The sequence below is a fragment of the Carassius auratus genome, chromosome 34, assembly GCF_003368295.1.
Source record: "Carassius auratus strain Wakin chromosome 34, ASM336829v1, whole genome shotgun sequence".
NCBI lineage: Eukaryota > Metazoa > Chordata > Actinopteri > Cypriniformes > Cyprinidae > Carassius > Carassius auratus.
This window is the reverse complement of record NC_039276.1, coordinates 7,947,825-7,971,641: the sequence shown is the minus strand read 5'-3', so window position 1 is coordinate 7,971,641 and position 23,817 is coordinate 7,947,825. Positions and strand designations below refer to the sequence as shown.

At 36.7% G+C, this 23,817-nt stretch overlaps 1 protein-coding gene across 2 annotated transcripts in view; it reads left to right on the top strand.

Moving 5' to 3' along the window:
• The window catches only part of LOC113053064 (zinc finger protein GLI2-like), a 66,961-nt gene that overhangs the window by 3,235 nt on the left and 39,909 nt on the right, over window positions 1–23,817 (top strand). For both annotated transcript variants that reach the window (XM_026217722.1, XM_026217721.1), the window contains exon 2: window positions 10,352–10,473. In XM_026217722.1, the coding sequence (XP_026073507.1) occupies window positions 10,359–10,473 (115 nt within the window). In that variant the 5' untranslated portion in view covers window positions 10,352–10,358. The remainder of the gene's footprint in view (window positions 1–10,351; window positions 10,474–23,817) is intronic.

Below are 23,817 nucleotides of genomic sequence, written 5' to 3'. Positions count from 1 at the left end.
CTTGACCAAAATTACAAGTCTGTATTTGAATTTTAGATGAGGTGTAGTTACAGCTGAGTATGTTGGAATACCCATAGAACGTGGAAACAAGCTGTGGTGCTGGGAATTATATGTAGATAACAGTCAGAATGAGTTCAGTGGTTCTCAAACTGCATAGGAGTTTCCCACGACTCAGTATAGTCCTTTATTTATGTATTTATTACAGTATTTCATTCTTTTACATATTTTATTTTTTTCCAATTTGGCTATTTTAATATTTTTCAGTGTTATTTCTACTGTATGATCTATATACCGATTTATTCAAGAGCAATCAAAGTCCATGCACCACATTTATATTCATGCACTAAGTAAAATTTTATGTTATACGTTACATGTGATCGGTGTAGTTTAATTCTCGAAAGGATGATTCTAATGATTCTGTTCTTGCGAGTGAAGCAGAAAAACATGCAACCAGTGAACTCCAATTCTCTGACGATTAACTTTAATAATGAATTAGTTCAATAAGTTGATTCTTTTTAGCGAATCCAAAACCATATAGCGCAACCTGTGTAAGCCAGTTTGCAAGTGAGAGACTGTTACTTAGTAGTTCTTATTGAATTAAAAATATATAGTGCAAACAATGTAGACTGATTCAGAAACAGACGACTCTAATGAGTCAGTTCTTGTTAGTGGATCTGTGTAAACTGATTCCCGAAACAAATGACTCTAATGAGCCAGTTCTTTTTAGTGAATCAAACACACACTAATAATTATTAAACTTACTAATAATCAGTGTAGTGACTGGTTGTTCATATGTTGGTGATATTTAAGAGAAAAATTTAGCATTTTTCTAGTAGTATTTTATGAAAATTAGTTTTTTATTTTTATTTGTTTATTGTCGTTGTTAAATATTCAGGCCAATTATTGGATTTTAATTATGCCGTCTCTAAAAAGTTGGTGACAACCTAATAAAATGGTGTTTTTCAATTTATTACTGAAATAATCTCACCATGTGTCAAAGGAATTACATTTCTTTCTTTTTTTCCCAAATACTCCTTAAAACTACTAAAAGAATCATTGATGAAGCTGTTAAGGAACTGGAATTGTTAAGATGAATAAAAAACCCAGATCAGGAATCGATAAATTCTTTACAAATCCCAGCACTGTTTTGAAATTATTATTATTTTTGGATCAAAGGTGGTACTTATCCTGAAAAGTTTGTGAACCACTGAGTCAGTAGACAGAATATAAACCTGTGTGTGTCAAGATAGGCATTATGTGTAGCTTACTATCAAGTCCACAGCCAGCGTTAAATCAAAGTACCGTGTGACACTGTGGCCTCAGAGGGTTAGCTGAAGGGCTGCTGACAGGCTATCCAGTTCTCCATTATGGGAACCTCTTCCCAGTGGCTGCCTGGATCATTATAACAGTTATTGTATCATCTTCACAGCCTCTGAGTCGCAGTTTACCCTCTCACTGTCACAGGCTGAAACAATAGCACACTATTCCAAGTGTTTGTTGTCAGAGCTAATCGGATGCAGAAACCGAGTCTGAATTGCACAGAGGCCACCGGCGGTTCGCCAGGGTAGTCTTCTGTTTCCGGAGTTATTGGAAACGGAGAAGTCGATGCAAGGGTGTTGTGATTTTTCAGACAGCCTACCAGCTCCTGACCAGACCTGCTAGGAATGGAGTGGGTAAAAAGATCAGTCTCATTGCATTCCATAGGATGAGCAGGGAGATCCAAAGTGGAGCGCTGAATCCCTGCCAGGCCACAGACTCTTTTCCAACACACTGGAAGACGAGCTGGATGTGTTGAGCAAGGAGAAGCCATGTGGTAATCTTTAGCAATCAGCCCGCTCCGTTCCCCCGACACACATGTCCACTCCCGCTCGTGGCCTCTCACTGAACGCCACGCTGGCCCTCGGCCAGGCTGCGCCGCTCGCTGTGGAATTCTCTTACTACGCTGTGCTGGATGTCATCATCTCGCAATTCCCGGTGCAGCTTAAATATACGACACCCAACACTGGGATCTTTAGAACAGTGTCTCAAAGATTAGAAACATTCATGAAAAGGGATGGGAAAAGGGAAAAATTCTGCTATTATTCTGTGTATAACAATGTTCAGTTTTGGTCTATTCTATTCTATACTATATATATCCTACTCGAAACAATAGAGTGCTGAAGCAGTGAATCCTAAAAGCTGGAAATGAGTTAGCATTAATAGGTTTTTTGAATGGGTTATTGGTTAATAAGGTCCGTGCTTACCATAAGCTCAAGATATTTTCACAGCGATGTAAAACACATCAGTAATGCCACAGTCATCATTTTTATTAATAATTTTTTGTGTCTTGAAAAAGGCCATAGCTAATAAGTGGCTAGATGGGACTACAGAGGTTATCTGGGATATTAAACACCATCATGCAGAACAGGGAAACTATTCTACTAGTTTGTACTTGTGCACTTTCATACTATTCCAACTCAAATTTTCCAACTTGTAGATTTTAAATAAAGATTAAAAGATTTGTCAGAAGCTTAGTGGCGGTAACATTGAAGTCATTCGACAGTGGTGTAATTTGTCCGTAGGATAGCTTTAGCTTTTTACTTCTGCCACTTTCATAATACATAAAAGTTGTGTTCATTTGTGAAGATTACATTGAGGATCAAAACATGGAAGTTTTATAAACATTTGTTGGTCACAGAGCTTTATTTTTCTTCAAAAGCCAATGGAAAAAGTCCTATTGGCTTTGTGTAAAGGGAACCAGAGGGATGCAAACTTAGGGACTGGCCTACACAATGTCGTCATTCTTCAAGCACTCCATTATATGGTTTCAGAAAACCTTTGTTTGGACCTCAAATGGATGCTTTTATCATCTTTTTGGGGGGTTTTGGAGCTTCACAGCTCCTGGTAACTAATAACTTTTGTTGTTATATGCAGAGTAGTTTATGGGGAAAAGGTTTGGAACAACATGAGGATGAGTGAATGATTACAGAATCTGTATTATGGCCTGATGTTTGAAATGTATATTTATAACAGTGCTGTCAATAAACTGAAGATCTTTTAAGTGGCCAGTAGGTAATCACAGTCAACTCACAGGTGGACGAAGTGTCAGGGTGTAAAGCAGCTGGTAAAATTAGGAATCGGCGCAAACACCCTCACACGTTACAGATACCAGAGAATCTCCACCCTCCTGACCCCTGCACAGCTGACAGAACACTGACTTGCAAAACAGAACAACAAAAAAAGCTGTAAAATAGACTCACATGTGCAGACACCATGAAGAAATCATCAGAGAGACCAAGATAACAGAGAAGCATCACACTTTTTAAGATGAAGATGTGATTTTATGTAGTAGAATGATGGACTGATATTTTCAAGACGGGACTGTGCATGCTCACAACAAACAACAGTGAAAGTATTATTTGAATAATTCTAGCACTAAATTCTAATCATACAAGCCTTGTTAACAGCTTTTAATTTAAATGCTTATAAATCTGTATGATCACTTAAACCATAAACAGTCTACAGATAGGCTAAAATTAAACAAGACATTTAATTTGATTAAATAATGCATAATGAACATTTCTGTATTTTATCATATAGCTTTTTCTGCAGTTCTATAAAAGCAAAACACACTTGAGGTCATGCACCACAGTGATTTTATACTATGATTTTATTTTTTTTATTTAGACTGAATATTAATGGAGTATCAAAAAAATATATATATATATATATATTAATAAATTAATAAAAAATATATAGATAGTTTAATAATAAATAGAAGAATATAAAGTTTGAATACAGAATTCAAGTTAGAAATTAACAAAGAAAATAGTTAATAACAAAAGGCAATACAAAAATAAATGTTGGAGTTAATTTAGGATTTTCTTTGTTTGATGAAGGCATGCATTTATTTAATTTTCTGCAGCATTACGCCTTCATAGTTATTGACTTGTTACCGACAGAAAAAAAAGAATTGTAACATTTGTTCAAAATGGCTGCTTAAAAACATGCATAATCGCAGAAACAGCCATGTGCTGGGTATGCGGTCGGCATTCATAATGTTTCCTTAGCCTAAATGATATTTACCCATAATGATACAGTACACCCTCAAGCTGCCGAGCCAAACTGTACAATCAAATATGTCCCATTCAGTAAGTTAGCTGCTAATTACACTGAAACTACATTACACCACAACTATAATTGCCTTCACAAGCGTGTAATTAACATTTGTGTCTGTTTCTTTCTGGGAGGACAGACGGGGGGATGACAGCTGGGCCTGAAGCAAGAGAGCGCTAACTACCCATTTGGTTTAGTGACCCGAGCAAATGGTGTGCAGAGAGAACAAATTCTTGCCTGAGATCTGTGATGTGACACGCAACAGCTGCACCACGCTCTGTTAAAGTATCCTCTCAGAAAGCCTCACCTTATTTATAAACACTTGTAGTATAAACACAGCTCTCAACGATTTAATTAGGAGCACAATCATATACAACTACATTCTCAGCACACTCGACAGAGCTCCGCTTTGACCCTCGCTGAGATGGTTTCTTAAACGTTAGACTTGCTTGTAAAGTCGACATCTGCTTCAGATTTTTGGGAGGACAAAGAGATCAAGCACAGGATATTGCATGTGTGCAGGAGTTTTGGGGTTTGGTGGGGGAGTGGGGTGTAAAGGTCATCCTCTGCTCTTTCAGACATTTTCCTTGCTGGTCAGAGGGGTATATCTGCCTGCCAGCTCATCATGTCTGTCAGTGCTAAAAGGAGGATGTTATAGATTTCAAAGATAAGTCTTTAATTTGGTTTAGAATGGCATGAAATATTGTTTATTAGAAGCATTTTGACTTTAAATGACCAAGATCTACTGTAGGTAAAAATTGACTTCGTTTTTTTTTGTTTGTTTTTTTCATAATTGTGGTTTTAACCCTTATGTTGCATTAGAGCAGTGTTTTAACTTTTTACTATAAAAAAGGGTTAATGTAATCAGAATAATTTAGCAACTTAAACAGTTCATACTGCACGTCATTAAGGTTTATTTCAGTCATAAAAGTCATTTTCAGGATTTTTTTGTTTTGGATAGACCAGCATTTATTTGAAATGGAAATCTTTTTAACATTATAAATGTCCTTTTTGGTCACTTTTGATCAATTGGATGCATCCTTTTTGAGTAAAAGTATTCCTTTCTTTAAAAAAAAAATACATTTATAGAAGACATAGGATAATGGAAAAGTAGTAGAGTGTATTATGTCACTTTCACACTGCCATTCCGGCAAATACACGGGTAAAGTGTTCCGGCAATTGTTCCCGGGTCGCTAGATTTTGCACTTTCACACTGCCAGTGATGACCCGGGATATGTGCGTGCTTTCAGACACAACCCGTAAAGATCCCGTAATGACACGTGACATCAGGGCGTGACGTGTAAAGTATGAGTCGAAAACGCTAGGCATGTTATACTTTCACTGAAGCAAGCAAACGATCTCAGCGTCAGCGCGGAAAGTGAGGAACAAACTGATCTCTGCTTCATTACAGTTTTCCGGTAAAAGAGTCGCGCGATAACGTGCGTCATCACTTCGACATGGCATTAGATCTGGCTTTTGTTCACACAGCGCTCATCCCGGGTTGAACCCGTCACTGTTACTAGGTCCCCGACCCGGGTTCAATACTGGAATCAATCCTGGGACGTGGTTGCTTTCACACAGAAGGTGACCCGGCAATGTTCCGGCAATATGCCGGGTCCGACGTGCAGTGTGAAAGGGGCTTTAAAGTCATTACTTAAAATTATGAATTTATGGCTCAGTGGGAGTAATTAGCAAAGTGATCCCATTATAATATAGAGAAATCAATTAGTAATTTATTATTGATAACCATTTTAAAATAATCTCCCTGACCCTGTTGACCTCATGACATTAGATGCACTTCATGTTTGTAATGTTATCCATGTTCCCTGGATAACAAGATGACACTTTCCACATGCAAACGGACACTCAGTGTAAAGAAACAGTATTATCTAATCACTCAGTATTGAACTAGAAATGAGTTATTTTGAATATAATTCACACTTCCATTTATGACTGCACAGATGTGATTTATATCCTCAGCTTGGTTTAATGCAAAAGATAAGATGCCAAAGAAGACTGGAGAGATCTTCAAATAGGAAGTTTGCATTCCATTGTGTTGCGCGAGGCAAGCCGTAACACAGTTGAAAAGGAATGAAGCTCCAAGCCAAACATGTTAATGTCACTGGCATACAGAAAGTGTTTATTTCTTAATTTAGCTGTTTATTTAGTTATTTATCCTTTGGTTTGTTTTGCCACTAAGATCTTATGATGCTATCGGAGTGTTGAACAAAAGCATGAGCTTCTAGAATTGCACTCATCACTTATTGATAGAAAATGTTCAGCTGTATAAGACAGAACATGGTTTTCCTTTAGCATCCATTTAATTGTTCAGAAGGGCTACAGGGTTTTCTCTCTCATTATCTCTGGGTTTTGTCGACCTGTCCTTTTTTTTCACCCTCCGAGTCCTGTGGGGTGGATGGTTTTTTTTCACACCTGTTGCTTCCTTTCAGACTGATTACAGGCACTGAAAGAAGCAGTCAGAGCTGCCTGTCATGCATTCAGGGGAAAATGAAGAAAAGTTCATGGAGCTCCCTGGAAGAAAAACACTTTTGACACTTCGGGTGTCCACATAATTGCTGGTGTTAAGCAGTCGGTGTAATTGCATTCCTCAAAATTGGAGGGAAAGTTGCATGAAGATAAAGTGGATTGTGTCCAGCTTTATTGCTCGACTTCACTCGCCTTTGTCAAACTATTGGGTGGAAGGAAATCAAATTTACAACAAGTATAAAGTGAATCACATGTCCTCTTTCTGCTGTTCCCTTGCAGCACACTTTTGTGGAATTGCTCAGGTCTAATCATTATCTTTGATGGACAATTTGTAAAGGTTGTCTACACGGTCAATCCATGAGTAGGAGTGTTCAAAGGGGGGATTTTGTGAACAAGCACGCCTGAACTTTCTGTCCCAGCAGTAGGTGGGGGAATGTGGTCGGGGGCGGCTATGGAGGATTAGCCCGCAAGACTGCGTGGTCTCAAACCCCTCTGTCACGCGGATCCTTTTCACACGCTACATTTGTCAAAGCAGCCACGCAGAAGAACAGAGTAGCTTTATCGTCGGTTTTCACCCTCGCCGCCACCTGTCCACTTGGTTACACACACCTGTACTGTCAGAGCTTTTTGTCAAAGGGTCAGAGTTAGGCTTAGACAGACTTGGACATGAAAAGAGTAATATGGGGAATTTATATGTCGACTATGCAAATGAGTTTATAGGTTTTTTTCATTTTTGCGATGATTAGCCATAGCTTAGAACCACCACAGCCCTGCCATTGAATATTGCAAATAAATAAATAGTAGATATTTATATATATATATATATATATATATATATATATATATATATATATATATATATATATATATGAAGCGAAATTGCATATATATCGCAAATATATCTTCAAAAATGTGTATATATATATATATATATATATATATATATATATATATATAATTTTTTTTTTTTATATTTGGCAATGATTCATTAAGGTAACAGTAAAAACATTTAGAATGTTACAGAAGATTTTATTTTCAAATAAATGTTTTTCTTCTACTAACTTCTACGTTTCTATTTATATTTATATTAACGTATCCTGGAAAAAAAATATTTATGGTCTGCACAAAAAAATGTTTTCAACATTGATAATAGTAAAAAATATTACATAAGAAAATAACATTTGTAAATATATTAAATTAAAACATGTTTACTTGTACAATTTGTAAAAATACAAATTTTTACTGTACTTTTGATACAATAAATGCAGCATTGATGAACATAAGAGACTTTTTTCAGAAACATAAAACTTCAGACTTTTTTGAATGATAGTGTTGGTTTTTCTTCGTTTATATTATATTGTATTCACACTCTAGATAGATAATAAGAAATGTTATGGTGCATGTTATTGAAATAATTGATGATCATCTTTGACAGGTATTTATGAGTCATTTTTACTGTGTGTCGATTCCAAGGCAGATGTAGCTGCAGTAATAGATGTTACCGGCAAATGAAGGTGACCAGTGCCAGTAAAAGCATATTTGTGTTCGTCTAATGTCATCAAAAGTGATTCATTTCATTTAACATTCTCTTTTAACAATCATGCTAATGATATGTAACTAGAAAAACCTTGAGTCCTGGAAGCTGTTTTCCATACGAGACATATAGAAATGTCCCAGTTGTTATAATTGGCCTGTAGATTTGATGACAGCACTGACTTCACAAGCAACATTAGGAGGATTCATTATTAACGTATAAATGAATCCTTTGACATCTACAATGTTTAGTTACATCTCCAAAGGAAAGTGTAAAGAGGTGTCAGTGAGACAGTACTGCAAATGTACCCTCTTGGCTAACAAGCACTGAAACAGATGCTGGCCAACTCCAACAGTCCACCTCTAATCGGCTTACCTTGGCAAAGGGATGTTTGACTGGCACAAGAAATGGCTGATGAATGTGGCCACAGGTTCTCTTACAGGATGCTGAACATAAGAAAATTATATTTTGGATTAGCAGGTAGAAACAACATTCAGAAGGTCAAAAGTAAAGCATCATTTAGTTTGCATGCATCATTTTCCTTTTACAGCACACTAATATGTACTCATTTTCTCTAAATAGTGCCTCTGGTATGAAAAAAGCAGGGTTTTTTTTTTTTTTTTTTAGAAAAGCAAAATATAAAGTATGTGACAGAGTTCTTTATTTCATAGATGTGAATTTATTTTCATGTTAAATTTTATCTCAAAATGTCCCGATTTTGATTTTTAATTTGAGGGGGAACAGGCTTCCAAATAGCTGGTTGATTATGGTAAAAAATGTATAATTCAAAGATCAGGATTATTTATCACGATTAATCACTGACTTTTGCATTTATTGAACTTAAAAAAAAATTGTAATTCAGCTAAAAAAAAGAAAGAAAATAAATGTAAAAAATAAATAACTATGAATTAGGGCTGCACGATATTGGGAAAAAATAAGATTGCGATATTTTGTTTTTTTTCTTGCGATATATATATTGCGATATGAAATCTACTCAATTTTTTTCTTACAAACAAAAATGGGGTGAGCACACTTACATTCTCATTTTAAATGATTTAAACATCGACAACATCGTGTCAATTGATTAATATGCACGAGGGAGAGAGAGCAAGACGGCGCTCATGTTGTTCGAAGACGGTGAGCGTGTGGCCGGGGCTCGCTCTCTCTCTCGCGCGCACGCTCTCTCTCTAAATTTTAAAACTGCTGTGCAATTAATCCGCGAATCACATATGTCAAGGGCCGTACAGTTAATGAATAACAGATCAACTACGACAGCCTGCATCGCACATCCTGCAATGTGACTATCGTGGATTCGTACATTGCGATATCGATGCTTAAACGACACATCGTGCAGCCCTACTATGAATTTGAATAATATACAAATATTTTAAATAAGATCAACAGTAATGTACTTCCACAAGCGACTACAAACTATTAAACAATTATAGAAGTATAATCTTTTATTATCTTGATGATTTTGTTTTCATAATCATTGCACTGTAGGTCTAAATCATAATTGAAAACAAAATTGGATTAATCACCCAGCTCTTCAGTCTATTCAACATTTTGTTGTATAACTAGGCTAGATTTTGTGTGTTACATTATACAAGTGTTGATGTGGAAATGATTGTTGCCCTATTTATTTAAGCTAATTCTGCTTATATCATGCTATGCAAAGCATATTAAACATACTTGTACAATTGCTGAAGAACAAACAACATGGGCAGCCACAGTCAGAGACTGAATGGCCTCAATTCGGACCTCTTTTCAATCCTAAACCTCTCACTGTTTGCTCTGAACCAAGGATAATCTTGTAGGTTACACAAAGTTAAACAAGCGGCGTGCTGCCAAGTCATCTGCCTTCAGCTCAGGCACTTGAGCACTCTGACAGAACTGCCATAGAGGAGGTTCTCCACACGCACTCTGCCTTTTCTCTTCTTGTAACATGGCATTTCTACAACGGCTCCTCTAAGCTCTCAAAATAAACAGACAAGTCATGAGACAGGAAAGAGGAAAGTGAAGGATTTTTCTTTAGAATTGTAGCTTATATAATGGATACATTTCAGTCACAGCCTCTGATCGCCATTTGGAAGATTTCATGCATTTTTAGGACTTTGGAGTCCAGTTGCAACCCCTCTTTTTGTTTTCTAACTGTTTCATGGTATCTGTTTCTGTGACTGACATTATTAAAGCTCACATAACGCTAAAAATCAGTTGTTGTTTTTTCTTTTTCAGGCTCATCATGGAGACTACGAGTCCAACCACCACAGAAAAGAAGGAATGCAAGGGGTCAGGCCTGGATGGCAGCAGTTTCTCAGACCTTCCCAAAAAGCCCTCACCGACCACAGCATCCCGAGGTACAGTGATCTCATGTGTAAAATTGGCCACTACATTAGTAAAAAAAAAAAAAAACAAGGCTATGCATCAGTGAATTATTTCCTTTCCTATCCTGGTTTATTGTGTAAAGGCCATTTATAGTTTGACTTACGAAGTGTTTGTGGCGCTTTAAAAAAAAATTGTTTGTTTGAGTTGTCCAACCAGGGGTGCATTTCCCAAACTATGGTCGCAAGTTCTATTGAATTCTGTTGGTAATTACAGAACTTGGAACCATAGTTGCTTTTGGGAAATGCACCCTAGGTTTAGATTGTTAGCACGGCTCATTTAGCACCTGGTGCTAGATGCTGAAACTACAGAAGTGGGCTGCAAACTCCATTGAACGTATTGAATGAGAACCTGTTTAGAACAGTGTTATTTTAATACTATTTATAAACTATTACAATATTATTTTTATTTTTTAATTTAGTTTTGTGCATTTATAATTGTAATTTTTTTGTATATTTCTTTATATATATAAGTGCTGCATGATCATGGCAAAAATCATTATTGTCGATTATTCCTTTGAAATTGTAATTGCGATTATTAATTATGATTATCACAATTTTCACTGAATGATGTTTATACCATTGTTTGATGCAACTGAAAGCTGTATTTTTATATGTAAATAAGCAAAAAACACTAACTGAAAAACATGTGGTGCTTGTTTTCTATAGTATTAAGCTTCAAATGTCAACTATACATTTGAATGGTTTCTTCTTTACATTATATATAAATCATAAAAAAGTAAAAATATGAATGGTATTATAATGTTATACTAAAACTAAAAATAAAATAATGGGGAAAACCCATGCACACAGAATAACATAAGTGGACTTTGAACGATTACATAATTGTGGCATCCATAATTGTAATTGCAATTAGAAATTTGATTAATTGTGTAGCCCTAATATATACATTATGATTTAATTTAATGGGACTTAATTTTGGGACTTCAATTATATTTACATTTTATTTAATTCCAGTTTTATTTCATTAACAAAAAACTAAACAAAAACAAACAAAAAAAGTAGTTTTAGATTTGGTTACCAATAACCATGCTGTTTTGGAAATTGTTGTTGTAAGTCTAGTTTAAATAATTTAATTAAAATGTTTTAAATGATTATTAAAATAATTTAGCCATTTTTTACAAAATAATAATTGTAAATGATTATTAACACCCTAGATTACATTGTAACCCTAGGTTGTCATCTGAGGTATGTATAGAAATGTATTGCTTATCGGACCGGTTTGCTCATGCATCACTTGTTGACTCTAAGAAGCAAAGGAAAGAGTGAAGAGAATGGTGAGAGGCTGTACATGTTTAAAAGATGTCAGTGAATGTGTGATGAAAACCCTTCTCTAACTAGGTTGAAAGACCTTGTTCTTACCTCCAGAGTATAAACGTTATAAATTTCTTAAAGCTTCAGGGAGAGCAGTGGACCGCGCTGTCCATCTGACAAACATGAAGATGGTGAAAGACCTTTGAAATGCTAATGACCTGCTCATATTATGGCATCTTACTGTTTAATGAGGGGTTTGGTGGCCTGCCATAAGAAAGCAATGATCATAAATTGTTTAAGACAAAATGAGAAATAGGGCATCGGTGTGCTTGGGCTTTGGAAGGTTATAGAGTTGGTTATATTAGAGTTGGTTATATTTTGTCTCAGTGTATGATGTTGTGGCATATTAGGAATTTCAAAAGAGTTCATTTGCATTGCATATTTAGAAAATCAAAAAGTATGATAACGTGAAATACTTAAGGAATAGTAATTTATTTTGTTGTGTTGTTTATTCATTTTTGGCTGTGTTTGAACACAAACCTAAGTGATAGTGAAGAACCACTGGAGACCAGAAGTTATGTATTACTAATCATGGCTGTCTGCGCTTGTTAGCATCATGGGTTTTGCCTGCTGGCTCTGTGCTGAGATGGTAATGCACTTTTTCATAGTGTTTTGGGTGACACCGATAAAGTTTGTTTGCCAGACAAAATTCATGTAAAGATAATGCTTAATTTGAGAGTCGTCTTCAATATTAAGATAATCTTTTTTCATAGTACATTCTGGTTATTGATGACAATGCAATTCTGTGTTGCATCATACCCATATAACATTAATAAATCAACAAATATGTGCATTTATTATGCATAATTTTTTTGTATGTATGCATTGTCCGATAATGCATATCAGTAGACTGTTGGATAATAATTACATCTGTATAGTATTTAGTGTATACGTAGTGTCCTTACGAATTAATATTGAGTCCTTCTTCAATGGAAATTGTGATACATCCTAGCTCTTCTTAACTTAGTGTTGGCCAGTTCTTGAACAAATTATTCTTATTAGTCTGCAATTTATTTGAACAAATGCAATATATGAAGACATTCTTAGTTCTTCTGTAAAAACAGTAGGACACCCACACACACTAAGTCTCGGCTCTGGAGATCTGCCGCTCTGCATGGTTTATTTCAAACTCAGCCTGTAATTGCTAATGAATTTGAAGACTTGGATTCGCTGGTTCAAGTGTGTTTGAGTAGAGTTAGAGGATCTGAATCCTGTTGGGCAATAGATCTCCAGGAGCAGGTCTCAACTTAAGGGCCTTTCGCACCGCTTTAGTTCCAGAACTAAATGTACAGTACTAAAGTTCTGGGACGATTTTTTTGTGAACTATTTCCCAGTACCATTTAAAGGGTTGCATTCGCATCTACAGTGTGTACATAGGTGTGACGTGACGTCATTTGTGAGTGGCGTTCAACAACGTTAATAAAGAACAACAACGTTAACAACAGGAGGATGGAAAACTCTGTGATTTTTGTAGTTTTTGTAGAGTCTCGCAGGTTTCACAATAAAAGACATTGAATACGTATACGTGTGAAAACACCAAAAAGTGGGTAGTTCCAAAATTAATTCTGGTACTATGAAAAGGCTCCCGCGGTGCGAAAGGCCCTTTAGTTAAAGCATTTCTGAGCCATTCTATCCCCCGGTTTCAGAGACAAGGCTTAATTCTAGTCCTAGACTAAAATGTAAATCTGAGCTGTTTCAACTGAAAGAAACTGACACTAATTGATCTTTAAAACATCTCAGTGCCTTTGTTTTGTCTTAAGATGGACACCAGTAATGCTTTTTTCCAAGGTATGTTTATAAAAATTACTTAAACGTCCTAATTGAGCTAGGGCTTAATCCTGGTTTAGGCTAAACCCTGTCTATGAAATTGGGCCAATACCTTTTGTTCCGTCTTTTCTATTTATTTACAGCTTTTACTCAGACTTTTATGGTGCAGAATTTCTTTTATTGAGGTCAGTTTAGTGGTTACAGGGGATCTGCAGGATTTATTAGCTGCTCGGTCCAACTTTTTTTCAGTACCCCGAAACAATGTGTGCTCGGTGTAGGTACATGATACCTACAGTTTCAGTGTTTCACAGGAAAATCTGCAAAGAAATTCCTCCAACCACCCCACATTCCTTCCCACCAGTTCAGGACAAATTTTTAAACCAGTGTTCTCGAATTTAATGTGTCCTGAAATGATCCTGACCAAAGTCAGTTTGCTTGGCTGTATTAATTTGATAAAATTGTGAAAACTTATTGGAATTTTAAATAACTGTTTCTATTTCAATATATTTCAAAATGTAATTTATTCCTGTGATGGCAAAGCTGAACTCCAATCTTCAGTGTCACATGAACCTTAAATTATTCTAATCTGCTGATTTTTGTGCGCAAGTCATCATTTTTATATTAGTGATCATTTTTTTCAAGTTGTTATCCCGCCTCCTGACCTGTGATATTACTAGCTCTTTGTTCAATAAAAGAAGGTGGACTTGATTTTCCAGCCCAGGTTTACCTTTTTTACATTAGTGGAAATGCACAGAGCTGTTCCAGATTGGTCTCCAGCACCATGTCAGAGAAGAAGAGGTATTTCTTTATCCGTCCTGAGTAGGTCTCCGTAGAGAGGGTGAAGAATGGGTAGGGAGGCTAGGTGGGAGGAGCAGAGAGCAGTACAGCGGGCAGCCCAGGGGAGAGAGGCAATGCACCAGGGGTCAAGCCACTGGCAGAGAAAAATGTGGCTTAAAAAGCTGCTCCATCCACAGCCCACTCTAAAGGGACAGCCACTAATCTTCCTGAGAAAGGGATTTATTCTCTTTTTTCCTCAGCCTTGCCTTTCTGTTTCTTTAAATGAGGCCCTTCCGCTGCAGTGGGTTTTCTGGTCCAGAGAAAGGGGATCTCTGACAGGGTAGCATGAGCAGGCCACATTTATTTTGGTGTTGTAGGTGTTTTTCTCAATATTTTGACTTTTTTTGTTTTTTGCACCCTCAGATTCCAGATATTAAAATACAGTAAGTATATCGGAAAATTGACCCTTATGACTGGTTTTGTGCTCCAGGGTCACATATATTTAAAACCACTGGTGTCAAGACCACTGGGCGATGTGATAAGGCCACCATGTAGTAAACTATACGGTAGCACAAACTCAAAAAATATAGTGCATGAAACAAATAGTTACTTTTGTATTGGTTTTGAAACTACCCCAGTCAATACTGACCCCACCATTGCCTGACACCCGAGAAGTCACACAGGCAGTTTACAGGAAGGCCTATTGACTGAGTCAAATTTTTTCTTCCTGTCAGATGTATGACCGCCCACTATCAGGAACAGACTGCAGTCTTTGCAGAAGATTGATACCATTTTAGAGTGGGAAATACTATCATTTCGGCTTCCCAAATGTTGTAAAAGCACCTAGCCTTGATCCTACCTTGGCAAGAAAAACAAAAAGATCATTTTATTGCTGTCGGTGGATAGTTTGCTTCATTGTTCTTTCCATTTTGTTTCCTTCCAGTCATGCTGCTCCTTCTGTCCGTGTGGAAACAAGCTTTTTCACAAGCGGTTAAGTGGATTTGTGCAAAGTTTCCTTCATGTGGCTTTTATAAACAGTTAAGTAAATGGCTTTCCAAGATCCCCCTGCTCTCATCATCTTAAATTTCACATGGGGGACCGACCAGCCCCAAAAAGGGGATTTAAAGATTAGATATGGCAAGTGAAACAGGGGGATGTCTTGATTTTGTTTCATCGGAAGGTCCACAGGCATTTGACTGAAAACTTGAGATTCTGATCAAGAAGTTGAAGAAGTAGCTCCATTCCCTTCCACGCTCATTAAAGACAGTAAAAGTCAGAGAAGTTGTGCCCTACATATGGAACGAGACTGGAAAGAGGAAGTCCATTGCACTTTTCCTTTTCTTTAGTTCAGTCACATGGGCTTTAATCTTTTTACTTTTCGACAGTTTGATGTTAAAAATGTCTGGTGTATTTCCAACATTAGTGTGCTTGAAAATAAAGAATAATATATGTATACTGTTACCATCTGAGTTCTGAGGAATATTTAAAGTGCTCTGAAAGTACTACTTCTTTTAAAATGCACTCTTATGCATTGCAAGCTTTGCGTGAGAGAAGATTCACAAGTACAAGGGCAACGACAAACTCATTTTGACCCATGTTGTATCTGCCAGACATGACACGTTGACTAAGATACAGACGCCACACAAAGATACAATGCATAACTGACTAAGAAATGAAAGAATGTGCCTCTGATATTACTTTAATGCTGGAAGGCTCTACCCTTGCTTCAAAGCCCCTTGTTAAAAGTCAAAAAGAGGGAGCTTTAGGCAACGTCTGCACACATAAATCTCTCCATACTGGAGACATCAACACACACGGGGTCCAAAGACAACATGTTACATTCCAGGCCGTTTACAAGCAGTGGGAGAGGAGTAAGGAGCAATATATGGATGCTTCAGGGGATTAGCCCACTCCCTTCTCATTCTCTATTCGTCTCTGCCTTTTTTTTTTTTTTTAACAGCGTGCCATTCCCATCATACACCGTTTAGTCCTAACTTCAAACTCTGAGATAATTACACTGCACCAGCGTAACTTCATTGGAAACTTCCGGATTTATATATTATTACTTTTGTTAAGAAGCAATGTCTCAGCTTTCAAAGAATGTCAATTTTCTCGGGAGATTCAAACAATAAATGCCATTTTGATGCTCTTTGATGTGGCATGACAGATTGCATATAAACGCCTCCATTCAAACAGTGCGATCATCTCTTCCTCTTTACTACTAGTTTTTATGCAAAATAAACATGAATGAACATCTCATGCCCCATGTAATCACTCAATCAGTGTTTCAACTGCGGAAAGACGCCAATAAAACAGCTCGTAAACAAAATGTCACTTAGCATTTCATTTACCTCAGTCAATTCGCAAGAGAAAAGAAGAAATGAAATTAATTAAATTGTGGGCATTATAATGACATCAAAACCGAGGTACGTACCGAGCCACCATGTTTGTGTACAGTTACACCCCTACTAATATATATATATATATATATATATATATATATATACTGTACACTCAGGGTGTCTGGCTTGGAATCAGGAAGCATGCGGTGAAATGTAGTGTCCGGTAAACAGACACATCTGGACTGTCATTAATGAAAACAGGGTGTGAACCTCTACCCACACACAATCCTGAGCCAGACCCGCAGTCCAGTGAAGCATGACAGGAAGAGAACGTCTGAAGTCTTCCAGACATCAATGGAGGAAAAAACGAAGACAATTTTCACTTTATAACTCTCCATCATTTACAGTACAAAAATAATGTGCAAGGTGTTTTTTTTGTTGTTGTTGTTGTTGTTGCTTAATGATACAAAAAAAAGCTTTTATAAGGCTGTGTAATGCTGCATTCTTTTTATTTAGGTTTAGGTATGATAGGTAGGTAGGTTTGATATTAGACAGTTATATTTTTTTCTTACACTAATGTTATAACTTGTAATTGCTTCAAGATGGCTTCTTTCAACAGGAACTTAGAGGGGCGGAGCCTTTATCAAGCAAATCAAGTAGCATTCAACTAGACATTCCGAATGTCCAATGCTGTAGGAACATTTCATTATGTTGTTAAATATAATATCTAGAAATACATGTATTACTACAGTTAAATGCACAGCTGCAGAGCCTCTGTAATATACTGCCTTTCAGCAAAAAAAATCCCACAGATTGGCAGTTGGTGTGTCAGCGGGGGGTGGTGGGTGGGTTTACAGTAGTAGTCATAACTGGACATGCTCCAAGGACAGGGCCTAAACACACTATAGTAAACTGTGCGACCAGCAAAATAATCAGCGGGGGTTGACTGTGTAAATGCAGTCGGTCAAGTGATAACAAACAGAGCAATCCTCCGACCACTGGTGGACAGACAGTCGCACTGAAGCATGATGCAGCTCTTTTCACCATTCACTGAAGTTCTGAATGTCACTGGACAGTAGCTCAGTCATATACTTTCTTCACAGCATTGCAAATATTTTGGCAAACTGATTGAAGCCAGTGCGGTATCAACATAATTTCATGTGCCTTTTATAAGGATGGCAGTTACCATACTGATGGAGCTGGACTACTATGAGTCCCAGTACAAGTTGTTGTAGTCCAAGAACACAGAGGCACTGAGATCCCATCGCTCTCATTGTGTTTCTTTGGATGGACAAGTAACCAACACTCTCATATGCTAAATTCCAGTTGTTCAGAAATTGTACTGAAATGTAAACCAACTGAAATGTAAATCTTTATTCTCTTATAGTCTTGCCTTCTCCCTACTGCAACTGAATCATTGAGTCAGTTATTTGAACTTGTGAGCCAAATCGGTTTGAGTCTCTGAAAAGATATGACTCACAAGAAAGATTCGTTCACAAACCAGACAGCTACTTCTCTCTGAATGAGTCAAGTAGAGCTAGAATGTTTTTGTGAATAACAAAGTTAAACAGAAAGACATATAACATTGCCTTATTTACCACTTTTTGATATTTCTTATATGCTTTTGCAATATAGTTGTTTTTTTGTTTTTTAAATAATTAATTGTACTTGCATGGAAAAGAGTGACCAGTTCAGTCATGACAACATCTCTTTTTATGTTCTACAGAAGAAAGTCATATGAGAGTGAATAAATGATGACAGAACCATTCCTTTTAGACTAAAACTCAGAAGAAACCAAAGTTCATTCAAAGAGAAGATTGTCTGAAAAGGGGGAAAATCAGAAATGTCTGCTGTGCACTTTTCTCCATTTTTAAAAAGAAATTTGGAGCCTTATGTGGGGCTAGCTGGTTCTTTGAATTTCCATCTTGCAGAACTGTTTGATTCGTGCCCATAAACCTGCTGGTCAAAATGTCAGGGAAGATAGTGTTAAGAAAATAATACTTGTATGGCTATTTGCTCAGATTTGCTGAAGCATTGGCCTCTGAAGGAAGCCACAGGATGTACAGTATCATATGTACTGCTCACTCCTCTCCTTCTGTGTGGCCTGTGGGCAGCAGGGAAAAGCTGCCAGAGACCAAAATCTTTTGGAATTTTGAAAGCTTGTACATGGGAAATGGAATCAAAATGTTTCCTTACTCATTTGCTTCTCATAAAAAGCCAACTCACTATTCTGGCAGCAGCGTAACAGTCTCAATCATTCTTAAAACAATTTTCCCAAAATAAGTCTGGCTTATCTTAAGAGAAAAATGGGGAAAAAAGACAAAGGAAAAAAAAATATATATAAAATTGTAGCTTTCAGCAAAATTAACACGATTTCCAAATGAAATCCTTGCCATCGAAATACTTATTCGGCTGGAACGACCGCCTACGCACCCAAATTGTTGAGAAAGCAGGTTTTTTGGTCATGCAAAGTCCAAGTTCAAGGTCCGTCTGATTCTTGAGGTATGAATCAGTGTGAATTGAAAGTCCGTTGTGGCTTAGATAATTTCCCACAATGTAAACTATGCATTCTTGGTCTGTGCATCAAAGAGAAAAAAGGTCATCCCAAGGCACCAGCAGATACGGACTTGTTCCTGGCCCCAGTGTTCCCTCTAACCCTCCTCCTCCTGGAGCCGAGTGGTTTAACATGGATCCAGTAGGATAGTATCTTATCTGTGACTCAGACAGCATGAGACTGATGAAATAAACAAGACATGCACTTGACATGTTGTGGCATGGAGCCATGTAGGTATCAACACAGGTATGAAAGATCCAAACAGGAAGCAGAGTAAAATCTCAAACAGTTCAGCATGTGTTTAATTGGAATGTTCAGATCATGTACAGTGAATAATGGAATTTAGAGGTTTGTAGAAGAGAAATATCTTTATGGAGAAAACAAACTTGACAGTATTTAATTACAGTGGTCACTGTGATTTGTATATATATATTTTTCTCATAGAAGTCACGCCACATAAAGAAATACACTACTGTTCAACAGTCTGCGATCGATAGGATTTTTTGTTTTTAAGAAATTTATATTTTTATTGATTCATAGATCAAAATTGACAGTAAAGACAAAATAAATCACAAAAAAAAAAAATATATATATATATATATATATATAATATATATATATATATATATATATATATATATTCCTTCTATAAATAGTAATTTGAACTTTAAAAATGTAAAAAAGTTTTATTATTATTATTATTATTATTATTATTATTATTATTATTATTATTATTATTATTATTTATACGAAGAAGAAATGTTTCATGAGTACAAAATCAGCATAATGATTTCCGAAGGATCATGTGACACTGAAGACTGGAGAAATGGCTGCGGAAAATTCAGCTCTGCATCAGAGGAATAAATAATATTTTCAAATATATTCAAATAGAAAAGTTATTTTAAATAGTAATATAATTATTACAGTTTTTACTGATCAAATAAACAGAATTGGTTAGCATAAGACCTCTTGTTTCTGTAACGTTCAGTTGATTTGTTGTGTGTATTCATTAGCTGTACACTGGGGTTTGGGACATAGCCAATAAGCAGACAGCTCCAGGTAACGTTTTCTTCTGTCAAGCGAGTTTCATCCTACTGGCAGCGACACAGAGGCGTCTGGAGCCAGATGGAGCTGTGCCGGCACTGTCAAGAGCGGGAGGCAAAAAAGGAACATAGTTTCTCCCACACTACTTCACAGCATAAACATCATTGCCTTGACAATACCATTGTTTGCACAGCCACAGAACAGCTAAATGGATTGAGAGTACTGTTGACTGAGACCTTGTCACTGACAGACTGTATTGTAGTGTTGGGCCAGTGTGTAAATATGCTCTCTCTTATCTAATTTAAGCAGTCAGTGAATACGGCAGACATACAAACCAGGCCTCCATTGTGTCATCACACAGATATCATCCAGAAGTGTTTTGATTTGCCTTCTACTCTGCTGATAGATTTCTGTGGAATATTATTTAGCAAAGCAAAGCAAGTTCCATGGACTTCATGTGAACTTCACACCCTAAAGGAATGCATATGTATTTATTTATTTGTTTGTTTGTTTATGTATTGCTTGCTAGCTATCAGTTTATTCTGGATATTTAATATTGATTAAAATGTAAATTAATTTTAAACTATTAATTCACCTTTATTATTTTTATGTCTAACAACCTTAATATTTGTCTGACCCATTCAAAGCAGTATGCTAACTGACTGTTATCAGAGACCATTTTTGGTACCTTGTGGAAAAATAACCATAATAAGGCGTATCTGAAATATGTTTTTGTAGGTGGGTTCCCGCTGACTGTTGAAATGGAGCCTGAATATGGAAAAAGATGCGTTTTCAAACTAAAACGTATTAGTGTGGACATTGCCTGATACCCATTGAACGATCTGCTTGTGGATGTGAATACTTGGTTGACACTTTCGCATCATTACACACTATATTTTCCTAATTAATGCTGCACGGTTGCTTTGACTCAATCAGTATTTTTAAAATCGCTATAAAGGTGACTTGATTTGACATCTGTAATACATTTGTATCTTCATCAAGGAGGCAGCCTGGCCCTGGGAGTTTACTTTGCAAGAGGGGAGAACAGCTTTTTAATCAAATTTCTCGGTAAAGCATGGTTCTGTTTTACGCCACCGTTTCTATCGCGACAGAAGTTAGAAAACCAGATGTTTATTTTGTGTGTGTGGATGTGCTACTCTAATTGCCGTCTCTGTTTACATTTGTAAACATGTGATTGCATTTAATTTGTTCTGTGGGACAAGAAAAAAAGATGTTTTGAGGAATGGTTTTTGTTCAAACCATGAAAATCAATGGGGTTTAAAACAATTGTACCCCCCCCCCCCCCCCCCCAAAAAAAAAAAGTAATATAGGTTGGGAATGACATTGTGGGGAAATTTAAATTTTTGTATGAACAACACCATTAAAATACATGACTAGAGTTGGCACACCCTCCTTAGCAAATTCTAAATGGAAAACAGGAACCTTTTGAGGCGCTTTGATTCCAGTCTAAATATCTTTGCATGAGAAAACTTCTGGTTGTCATTTAGATTTTTGGCCTACTGACAAAAGCTGATGCAGAACAAAAAGTTAAAGGCATCCTGAGCAACGAATGCAAAATTTGGGTTCCATGTTTTTTTTTTTTTTTAAAGGGGCTCAGATGCTGCCCTGCAGGATAAATCCACAAATGAGTCATTTTATTCTGGTAAATCACCTGGTGTTGCATTCAGATACTATAGAATAGGTAGGCCGAACCATTTAATTGTGTTGTACTGGCTGAGAGGACAGCGAACTTTCATATCCCTTATTCTGTCATCCTTCAATAGTGTAATTTTACCTGTCACTAATTATCAAATTAAGGTGTCTAAAGTGACACCCCTCTCTATTATGTGTTAATGACCTGCCTCTTAGCTCAGACAGAGTGTATTGTATTGCTCTTCCTGGCTGTCAGGCTATGACTAGTGGCTTTTAGTCTCCACTTGTTTTAAGTATTCACAAAACATATCTTGAAGCTTGTCGTCTTCTCTTTCTTTGCCTTGAGCTAATTGCTGACAATTATTAATCTAATTTTATTCCATCATCGTTTCTATGACCACAGGTAATGAGAACTGACTTATTCAGACAGGTCGGGGCTCTTGATGCAGACTTTAACAGTTAAAAGAATCTTTAGATCCAAAGGTGTTCTGATAGTTGTGCTTGTCAGTTTGATCTGGAAGTGTAAGGTTTGACCATGTACAATGAAAAGACATCCATATACAATTCAAAACACTTTCACAGGCTTATTGTGTACAGGTGAATCTCATGCAGACCAGCAACAAATCATTCCAAAATTGACCACAAAATAAGATTATTTTTACATTCACTTTATGCATGAATCCAATATATATATATGTTGTGTTGTGATTTTCATTACTATTTAACAATTCATTCTCATGACCGTAATGCATACTTTCAATTAAAATTTTGTTCAGTTTTAGTACTTTGGTACTTAAGTAGTTGTTTCAATTAGTTGCAACTTAAAGGCAACATTTCCAATATTTATTTTTTTATTAGTTTTTTTGTCTAGAAGTTTTTCATCTAATATGTACGTTTTATTGTATTACTGGTTTATTTTGTTTAACAAGTATATATAAACATTTTGTTGTTTTAAATGAGACATCATTGGGTTTTGTTTTTGGTATTCATGTGAATTTTTTAGTATTGTGGTAATGAGAATTGGTTAGATGATGTGATTAGTTGTCATGAAGTGATCATTATCCCGCTTAGATGGCTACATAACAAGTAAGAAAATATTTTATTATGTGAGAAGAAGAAGATTGTGTTGGAAGGGGCAACAGTCTTGGTTTTTACAGTGTTTTTTATTGTCAGAATAAAGTATTTCAGAGAGCCGTGTAATAGTTTTGTGGGGTTGAAACATCACCTGGACAAGTGACGACTGTAACCACTACAACAGGAGAAACACAAGTTGTCTTAATGCTACGCTCTAATGCTATAAATTACAGCTTCGGTAGAGTTTTGGCATCCCCCCGCCCCCATCCTCCCGTCCCCTATTTAGCACTGCAGGCTCTATCTTCAAACAATTGGCTGTTTGCCCGCTTTGTCTCTGTCCTAGTTAGCACCGCACCATTGAGCTGTGAGGTCAGTCACTGGCACTTTTCAGTAAAGTGTTGGAGGGCTGTCTCAGACCCCTCTGAAGTGTTTACCTAGACCCCTTTCTTGTGCTTTAGCCCTCCCTGCGGCCTGCACTAAGATAAATATTACTCTGTGAAGAGAGCTCTCTGAGAGTCAGACAGAGGCAAGCTTCTGCTCGTCTGACAATATTTACAAGATCTCTAAGAGGAGTTAAACGAGTGTGTGAACAAAACGTAGTAGACTCACAGTTGACTTTTGTCCCGACGTTAAACACAAGGATGTTTTGAACTTTTAGCTTTGATACAAGACACCACAAAAAAAGTCCCAGGGGTGTGCACAAAAAATGAGGTCGAAATTTAGTGAATCGCCAGTACAGATGGCATTTTAAGGCATTATAGGCACTCTCCAGAT